We start from the raw sequence: 10,143 nt of genomic DNA, 5'->3' as shown, positions 1-10,143 counted from the left end.
GAAAAGGAAGCAAGCTTGGACGAGGAGGCCGAAGTAAAAAAGGCAGCAAGTTTAGACAAAGAGGCCCAGGTAGAAAAGGAAGCAAGCTTGGACGAGGAGGTAGACGTAGAAATGGAAGCAAGCAAGGCAGAAAACAGGGCAAAGGCAGAAGAGGAAGCAAACGCAACGGACGCAACAAGAGTAGAAGAGGTGGTAAACGTAGAGGGAAATGGGGGGTGGCATGGTTAAGGTAAAACAGGTCTGTCATAGCCTTAAACTCTGACAAGTAACCCAGTGAAGCTAGGAAGATCCTCTGAGAAACTGCATTATTTTTCCTTTTCATAGATTTAGTTGTTGTTTTTTATGCTAGCATAACTCTCATTTTTTGGCCTTTATAAACAAAATAACTTGCTTTCGAACTTGTCAGTGAGTTAATATGATCATGTCCCATGTGACCTGCTGTTTAAACCTTCAAGGAGCTGCCAGAAAATGTTGGTTTAAAAAAAGAATAAAATACATTTGAAAATAATAAAAAGAAACATGACACTAGAAATTTAAAGAATATGTCCACTTTAAGAATTTTACAACCTTTTACTGATTTAATGAGCTTTTGTGAAACATTCTTACAGATCTGTGGTAGGAGCAATCAACTTGAAACTTTTGTCTTGAATCATGAATTGGAGTCACAAAACAGGGACTTTAAAGAGATTTGACTACTATTTCATTTAGTCAAAGATTAAACATTATCAAAACTTTAATGTTCTGCTCTTCCTGATTAAAGCTTGGCTTGGCATGCATTCTGGTCTCTGTGTCAATCATTTGGAAACTCCTGTGTTATGGTACTATTAGACTTGCTTTGATAAATAAAGGACTGCACTTTCTGTATATCCTGAAACCAAATTCTCTGAACTATTACTCATGACATTTAAAGTTATGTGTTCAATGAACAGAATAGTGCATTGCATATAACATTTAGCCAATTTATACATGTTTTCTGTTAAAGCTATTTTATCAAAATATTACTCCTCAGTCACTACAGTTTGTACAGACATTACTGTTTCACTTTTTATTTCTTTTTTTAGATAGACATTGTTCAGGTGAAATAGGCCAGCTAATCAGTAAAAATGGATAGTCAGACTGCAATGTGATTCAAATGAATTGAATCAATGTCTAAATGCTCTTGATTTAATAATTCTGTAGCATTGCTTTTAAAATGCATTAACGATTTAAATAAATAACACATTTTAAAAAACATGGGATATTTCAGGCCATTTAAAAAATGTCTATATTTTCTCTTTTTTTCTTCTTTTTTGGTCTCTCTTGACAGTCTCTCTGTAAAGAGCTCTTATCTTCTTTTCTAACTAACTGTAGATTTGTCCCTCCTTTTGCTGACACCCTTTCTAGCTCCTTGTTGCTTTCTGAAATTCTTCTCCAATCTTTGTTCCTTTCTTTTAGACATATTGTCTGTAGTTACTAGTTTAACTTTAGTTTGGTATATATTACATAAGCATGCCTGTTTCACCTTTTTCCCTTCTCAGTGAACATGGGCTCATATGTGCACGACTATGTTCATATGTGCATAATACTCCTATTTGTGCTTATGCACACACAAATGTAGAAATCTTTTCAAATCCACACTAATGCGCACTGTCAAAACATCTGATAAAACTCAGCATGTTGCTCGTTTTAACATAAATCAATTGCTTCATTTTATCTGGTAAATTGGCCTTGTAACTGCAAATGATTTTTCACAATTTTTCCAGCAAAGTTTCTGATGTTCGCTTTAGGAGGCTTGGATGAAACGATACATGTCAAGCGCTGCCGTCGGAATCTGCAACTACAAGTCCCACAATGCCGTGTTGTACTGCAATTCATGTGACCACAAGAGCAAACATGGCGGAAGTAGACGCGATGAAGTCTCTGAGCAGCTTGTTAAATGGAATCGCACAGAAAGTATATTACAACAACAGCGAGATCACAGAGGAGCTGCTGAAAAGCGAGCTCTACCCCGACATGTCGCCAGACGAGTTCACAGCTTTGCACGACAAAATGAAAGGCCTTTTAAAGGTAATGCAACACGGCACCCTGCACTACTGATGATCCTGATGCTGAAGTGGCAGTCGAGACCAAGCAATTCTGCTCTTTTCATTAATATTCACTTCAGTTTAGGAGAAAGGGTTGCGTCTGCGTGATAGTGCATGCTTGTGCCCATCCAGAAATGCACAACACGCAAACAAACACACATTAATGAGAGGCACCGTGAGAATATCTGTTAAAACGCAACTCAGAACATTGTCCGAATGTTTCTCTCTTAAAAGAGCGGCCGAACGAAGAAGTCTTCATGAACACATCCATCAAATGAACTGTCTTTCTTTTGATGGATGAGTGTCGCCATGTTTGGACTCCCAGCATTTAAAGTCAGCTTTCTGTAGTTTCGATGCTATTTCAGTACTTTGGCCTTGGGTTGCTTCCAGTACAAGTGAAGCAATGATTGAGTCAAATGGGTTGCTTGCCTCATTGCCAGGAAGAAATTGGAAATTATTCTTTTATGTACAAGGCAACATAAGGCTAACCTATGTTGGGGGTAGGGGATGTCAGCTCCTTAGTGTGTGAATGTGTGCGTGAATGGGTGAAAAAGAATAATCATAAAAGAATAATTTCCAATTTGGATATGTAACGCGCTTTGGGGTCCTTAGGGACTAGTAAAAGCGCAATATATACTAATGTGACACATTAGTATATGTGAGAGGGCAAACTCCTCAAGATGGGTGGTGGCCATGGTGGCCATTTAGAAGTCGGCCATCTTGGATACAACTTTTGTTTTTTCAATAGGAAGAGGGTCATGTGACACATCAAACTTATTGGTAATGTCACAAGAAAAACAATGGTGTGCTTGGTTTCAACGTAACTTGAAACCATCACTTTTGTTGCTCCAACAGTCTTGGAGGATCCATCCAATGTGGGTTAGTTTCAGACCAATAGCGGTGTTTTGTTTGTTAACTTCACCATTCACATAAAAGTTTGCCTCATCACTGAACGAAATCTTCTGCATGAACTGAGGGTCCTGTTCCAATTTGTGTTTTGCCCATTCTGCAAATTCTGTGCGCCGATCTGGGTCATCCTCGTTGAGATGCTGCAGTAGCTGGAGTTTGTAAGGGTGCCATTTGTGAGTTGCTAATATCCGCCGAAGGGATGTTCGACTAATGCCACTCTCCAGTGACATGCGGCGAGTGCTACGCTGTGGGCTCTTGCTGAATGAAGCTAGGACAGCCACTGATGTTTCTTCATTAGTGACATTTTTCTTGCGTCCACATTTTGGCAAATCCAACACTGAACCAGTTTCACGAAAGTTAGCCAGCAGTTTGCTAACTGTAGCATGGGAGATGGGTGGTCTCGTAGGGTGTCTTGCATTGAAATCTGCTGCAATGACCCGGTTACTGCGTTCACCAGATATCAACACAATTTCAATCTGCTCCTCACGTGTTAACCTCTTCGACATGTCAATGGCTGTGAACAAAGAGAAACTTTTAAATAACTCATGAAAGAATAACGTTACGTTGAAACCAAGCACACCATTTTTTTTTTGTTTTTTTTGTGACATTACCAATAAGTTTATGTCACATGGCCCTCTTCCTATTGAAAAAAACAAGTTGTATCCAAGATGGCCGACTTCTTGTTATACTGACAGACAGAACCTAGAGAACAGTCTCTAGATGTGCAAAGCTGGTAGAGACCCTAAAAGACTGGCAGCTGTAATTGCAGCAAAAGGTGGTTCTACAAAGTATTGACTCAGGGGGCTGAATAATTACGCGCACCCCACTTTTCAGTTATTTATTTGTAAAAAATGTTTGGAATCATGTATGATTTTCGTTCCACTTCTCAAGTGTGCACCACTTTGTGTTGGTCTTTCCTGTGGAATTCCAATAAAATTGATTCATGTTTGTGGCTGTAATGTGACAAAATGTGGAAAAGTTCAAGTTTGCAAGCCACTGTAACAGCCGTGATAAAATATCTCAAATCTCATAAAAATGCTGTTTAAACAGACTTATTACTTATAACTTTAAATGTTATTATGTCACTCTTTCTTTTTTCTTTTCCTCCTTTTCCTTCTATGTTTTTATCAATGGATTTTTGTTTGACTAGTGTCTTTAAATACATTTAATGTTTTTAAATAACAGCTTAACACATTGTTTTCAGATAAAATAGCTAAATCCTGACTGGACTGTCTTAAATTTGAAAGAATTTAAAACATTTAAAATGTATTATTATTTTTGTAATGTTTAAGGTAAGGGTGACAAACCATTTACTGGTTTGTAATTTTTCCACTGGTTCTTCTCTTTTGTCAATAGGGGGCAGCACTAACATGAATATCCTACTCAGTACCTACAATGCCCAAAATATTTTTATTTTTTTTGTGGAGGAGTTGGGGTTTTTTTGGAAACAAATGAAGTGCCTGTGAAATGTATTTTTCGGGGCAGATTTGCCCAAACAGGGAAAATACAAATGTCAAAAGTACAGACTGTCTGAATGTATAGAAAGACCGAATACACTGTCCAGTTAAAATGCACCCACTTTGGTTACATGGGGCTTCCAAATAAATGTCATGGGGAAAATACTTCTTGTTTTGGAAACAGTAAAGGTAAAAAGAAAGTACACACTCTTTAAGTTCTAATTTTATATCAAGTCATAATAAAAAATAAACCGGTCCTTAAAAAGTCTTAAAATGAAGCAAAGTATTTATTAATATTAGTAGTATTATATAAGTATTAAAGTAAACTGCTTGCCTTTTCATAAAAGTCACCACACGACACTGCTGTAGCGATATGATTACAAGACATTAGAGCTCCAGGTTTGTGTTGAATTTCATCGTCCTCTTTTCTGCATCTCTCAGTCCATCGCCACAGCAGACATGGACCATGCCCAGCTGGAGGCCTTCCTCACAGCTAAGACCAAGAAACAAGGTGGTGGTGGCTTGAGCGCTGAACAGGCCGCTGCACTCTCTCGTTTCTGGAAGAGCCAACGAGTTCGAGTTAAGGAAAGTTTGGTGGCTCATAGCCGCTGGGAGCCCAGCCTCAGGGGCCTTTCCTGGAGAGTGGATCTCCAGGCTGCAGCCAGCAGACGGGGAACAGCTCACAGCGGCCCAGTCGCCCTGGTGGAGCTCGAGCTCGGCAGAACAGGACAAGTAAGCTATAGTTCCAGTTTCTTTTTTATCTTTGACGCAAACTATCATTCTTAGCTTCCAAGGATGTAGTGAGGTGCTAATTTACGTTCGCCTGTTTTCATTTTTGTTAAAAATAAATGTGCCACCATAATTAAAACTATAAAGTGTCCTAAATGACTTTTCTAATAGTACAATCCCATTATCTCCAAAAGTTTATTCTGTTCATCTGGACGTAGCGTTTTCAGTGGGAGAAACGTTTCGTCACTCATCCAGGTGACTTCTTCAGTCTCAGCTGACTGCAGGTTTCCCCAACCTTATAAACAGTACATTTGCATAATGACTGAAACCAGCCCGGAAGGACAGTTCCTTCATCGTAATTGTGCAAATTCTCATGACCACTGATCAATGGCCATGGGTACCATTTACAGAGAGTTGGAGAATGGCTGCAATCACAGCATTGTAAGATGGTGAAAGATGTATCCCTAGTGGGCTGGTTGCATGCATCAAGACATACAATCACATTAGAAAGACCAAAACTTTTATATATGCCGATTAATTTTGCTTCAGGATTTGAGTTTGTGGATGTTTGACAGTATTTTCTCAAAGCAGAGCTGGAGCACAAATGATCATATTTTGAAAATGACATTAGCTCAAGGGGAAAAGTGAGGGCTATAATATGTTACAAAGGACTGAAACACTATTAAGATGCCTTTAGTAGCCTGAAATCATTAGATATAAATATAGCTATACTGAGTCTCAGACGCCACACAGAAAGACTCTAGACTGGATTCAAACCCAGGAACTTCTTGTTGTGGGGTATGGTACTAACCACCGCACCGCTTCTTTACTGCAGCACTCCACACATTTATGAGTTTATTGCTAGCAGTTCAAATGGACATGTAAGCGCATTTACACATCATAAAGCCAGAGGAGAGTCATGAATTGTTTTGGCCTTTCGGTATGGGTGGGACGTAACTATACTCTGTCCAGTAGAGTTTGACAGCAATAGCTTTGTCATTTACTGTTATGCAACATCAACCCTAAGTACCCATTTATGATTTGACTGATATCCATTCCATAACTGGTTCTGTAACCTTTGGGGTGAAACGGAGAGGCCATTATGGAACTAACCTCATGGTGGTGTCATTCTGTCTAATTAACTACAGCTGAAAGAGCAGGTTTCAGTGTGGCCGTACTTTAGTGAGCCTCAGTCCCATGAGAGGTTTAAATTTACTCTGTGCCCTGAACAGTTTTAGAGCTGAAAAAAAGTTCTGTAAAATTGGTAATATTAGCTTACTTTTGTAGTGTATTCAAATGTATATTCAGATTTAGGAGAAGGAGCATTGCCTTCTTTATATTTTGGATCACTGTTGGATATTTGCTTTTTAAACAATTCAGTATTGTAATAATAGAAAAAAAAATCCCCAAATCTATACTGCCACAGGCACTTCTACCTCTACATAAAGAGACTGTAAAGAATTTAAAAGTTGGATCATGTCTATGGCTTTGATTTTTTGCCTCTGATTGATTTAAGCTGTTGTTGCTTTGTGAAGAAATCCATTTGTCAGTAAAAGTCATAGGAAATCACATTTACGTTGCTATGAGCCCACATGACCATAGCAACGTGTGTGTGTGTGTGTAATCAGCAATGTCCAGACTACCAGGATTTCTGGTCCTCTGAGTTTCTGCAACATATACATTATATACTGCATGTATATAATGCAGTATATACATGCAGCTGCATTTTTACGTGCAGCTATGATTCTTCTACCTGCAAGAACTATTACTGTTTTATCATGAAGTACCCTTGTAGTTCTAGTTCTTGTCACATTTGGAACCAAACTAGGTATGCTATATGTCCTCATGGATGTACAGACTGCAGTCAAATAATTGCTTTAGCACCATACAAAGCTGATATTAATGTGTAGAGTTGATGCTGGTGTCATTTCCTATGACTTGCTGTCTGATTTAGAATGCATAATGACCTGACAGGAAGTGGCTCAGTCAACCATGGTGTAAATGCCAAAGCCTGCATGACTGTTTTTCATGTATTTTGGATACAGAATGAAACGTAGTTTAAGATGACTTAATGTGCTGTACCACTGAGCAGCTGCTGACACTGAGGAGTCTATTCTTTTTGGTGTATTTTTTTCTGCAGGTTCCTAAGCTCAGAGAAAGCAGATCGGCAGACCAGAGCAGCACATACTCTCAATGTGCACAATGCCACTGAACTACTGTTCAGCAGTATTATTGCCCCATTCAAGTCAATTTAAATGTAGCTAATAAAAGCTCAAAGGCTGAGGAAGAAGGTGGAGGAGACTGGTAACTGGTGAAATGAATTGCTAAGGTGTCTTTCAAGTCTTGAATCCCAGAAAAGGCCTAATGATAGGATGCCCATCATCACTGCAGAATCCCCTGTTTTTCTTCAGCTTCACACTATTAAACCAAAGTTTTTCTATTTTTATCTGCAATCACTGAATGATGCGCAGGGAATATTATATTGCTTCTTTCAGTAATTATTTATTGATTAAGAAGTAGACTGAATCATTGTTTTGGAAAATAATATTTAAATTTTTTTTGGAAATATCGTTAGTTGCTGACCCATTATGTTCAATGCGTTCACCGGCCTCTAACACCTCCGTTCTTTTGTCTTTCTCAGGACTCAGAGTTTGTGTGTCTGGAGTTTGATGAAACCAAAGTCAATCAAGTGTTGAAGAAGATGGCTGACATCCAGGAGAGCATCGACAGAATTGTTCACAGTACCTGAAAGTACTTCCTGAAAGTTTATCTCAAACAGCAGAGACAGAAAGATAACTGTGACTAAGAGTGCTATGTTGAGGCAAAGTTTTTCCACTTGCTCACAGATTTATCAGAAATGAAAGTGGTGTGTACGTGTACAGATATACACACCACTATCAATTCTAGTAGATAATACTTGTCCTCTGAGAATAAGTGGTCATTAAAGAAGAACTATTCCTCTTTTTGCAATATAGTTTGCAGAGCTTTGGGATTCTGGGATTATGAGAAATAAGAAATGCGATGAAACTAAAGTGAACAAAAGCAATGTATTACAATATAATTGTAGATATTGTAAAACTAAATAAGAAGTATCCCACGTGTAATTGTTTTTTTATTATTATTAAAAGGGACAGAAAGATTAAGTTGGTTTTTTTTGTTTGTTTTTACTATTAATATTTTTTTTAATCTCTATCTCCTTCAGCATCACCTTCATGGCCATGGTGTTGGATAAAACTGTGTTTAAACTACATGTGAAGTAATAATTGGAAACTCTTTCAACTGTCTACAGCCTGACAAAACTAAATCAGAAATGTGCAAATTTCATTAGCCAGATTCAGGTATCAAATTAGGGTATTATTACATTCAGTTGTTTGTATGAACATGCTAACTGTATCTGGTAGCAAGGAGCATATTTCCCAAACAGTAATTAGCTAAAAAAAATCATAACTAATGCTAATCGTGACATCTTCAGTTAAAATGACTAAAGTAGATTTTTAATTCATGTAAAATAAATTACATGGGGTGTATCCTACCAGTGACCGGACAAAGCTGGACTGAAAGACAGCACAGAGGCACTAATCATGGCAGCACAAGAACAAGCTCTGAGCACAAGATCCATAGAGGCTGGGGTCTATCACACCAGGCAAGACCCCAGGTGCAGGCTGTGTAAAGATGCACGTGAGACAATCCAGCACATAACAGCAGGGTGCAAGATGCTAGCAGGCAGGGTATACATGGAACGCCATAATCTAGTGGGCGGCATAGTGTACAGGAACATCTGTGGGACTTCCAGGTACAGACGGACATAAATGGTGGTGAGTAACCAACTGGACATAGTGGTAGACAAGCAAAGGAAGACGGCCCTAGTGATGGATGTAGCGATACCGAACGACCGCAACATCAGGAAGAAGGAACATGAGAAGCTGGAGAAGTACCAGGGTCTCAGAGAAGATATGGAAGGTGAAGATAACAGTGGTCCCAGTGGTAATCGGAGCACTAGGTGCAGTGACCCCTGAGCTCCCAGGCCTCTGGTAGAGGACCCAAGCTTGAAGAACAAAGACTAATATATATATATATACACACACACACACACACACAAACACGGTTAGTAATCAGACTCTTATCATATCATGTTAGATAAGCACAGAACAGTCCAAAGGTAAAGGAGGAAGTCTATGTTACACAGATAAGCACTGCACAATTTTTTTATTTTTTTTTTCCTCAAGCAAATAAAAGAAGTTTAGGTTACTTTAAGGCAGTGGTAATAAACTTCAGCCCCGTACATTCTTGGTGTTTCATTAACTCTTAAGAGGGAAAAAAAACCTTCAGAATGTCAGTGCTTGATTTCCAGTGGCACATCAAAACTGTAATACAATAATACAAATCTTAATGCAGGGATAAGGAGAAAAGACTGTTCGTTTCATTTGGTGTGTTTAAAATAACAACGTCATGCTGCAATTCAACCTTTGGTACAGTACTTAATATAGTTTTATACATATTTAAATGTAAACCTGGAGACCTTACATCTTCAAAGATGGTTAATACATGGATCTGAGACGGCATAAAAGAAGTCTTAACTTGATTCTTCATCTTGCATCAGTCCTTAATCTTCAGATGTAATTATTGTGTTTTTAACTGCAGTAACACCAAAAAGCTAGCATTCACATTTTCACAGCAACCATCTCTAGACAATCCATAGTTTGGAGAAAGGCTAGTAAGTATACTAAAAGTCCAACTTAGTATGTTTAAAACAAACAAAAAAACAAACATGAAGTGGCCTGGAGAATGATTTTTACCAAGTGGTTATTATCCTGATAATAAATGTGAACAGGTGAAATAGTCTGGTTTTTTGACTGACATGACATTATAACAGTATAAAGTAGCTTTAAAGCAATTCATACTGTATATAGTATTTTGGAAGATTCTTTCTAAAATGTCTCGAGGATCCCTAAACCAAAGATAGAGATGGCCAAAACAAAGATTTT

General features: G+C 38.3%; 2 protein-coding genes across 4 annotated transcripts in view; both read left to right on the top strand.

Annotated features, from left to right (window-relative positions):
* LOC102211252 (cell wall protein IFF6-like) overlaps positions 1-459 on the top strand; it is a 3,972-nt gene extending 3,513 nt beyond the window's left edge. For 2 of the 3 annotated variants that reach the window (XM_013914359.1, XM_013914357.1), the window contains exon 5: positions 28-459. In XM_013914359.1, coding sequence (XP_013769813.1) covers positions 28-233 — 206 coding nt within the window. In that variant the 3' untranslated portion in view covers positions 234-459. The remainder of the gene's footprint in view (positions 1-27) is intronic. The other variant, XM_013914358.1, reaches the window with a different exon arrangement.
* Positions 460-1,849: 1,390 nt separating this feature from the next.
* commd1 (copper metabolism (Murr1) domain containing 1) lies at positions 1,850-8,301 on the top strand. Its single transcript, XM_005747135.1, has 3 exons — positions 1,850-2,046; positions 4,871-5,161; positions 7,800-8,301. Exons 1-3 carry the CDS (start codon positions 1,873-1,875, stop codon positions 7,905-7,907), a joined length of 573 nt encoding a protein of 190 aa, XP_005747192.1. The 5' UTR covers positions 1,850-1,872; the 3' UTR covers positions 7,908-8,301.
* Positions 8,302-10,143: the final 1,842 nt, after the last annotated feature.

The sequence above is a fragment of the Pundamilia nyererei genome, unplaced genomic scaffold, assembly GCF_000239375.1.
Source record: "Pundamilia nyererei isolate P.nyererei 1_Seehausen unplaced genomic scaffold, PunNye1.0 scaffold00189, whole genome shotgun sequence".
NCBI classification, from domain to species: Eukaryota; Metazoa; Chordata; class Actinopteri; order Cichliformes; family Cichlidae; genus Pundamilia; species Pundamilia nyererei.
The sequence above is the reverse complement of the archived record's forward strand: the minus strand, read 5'-3'. Positions and strand labels throughout refer to the sequence as shown.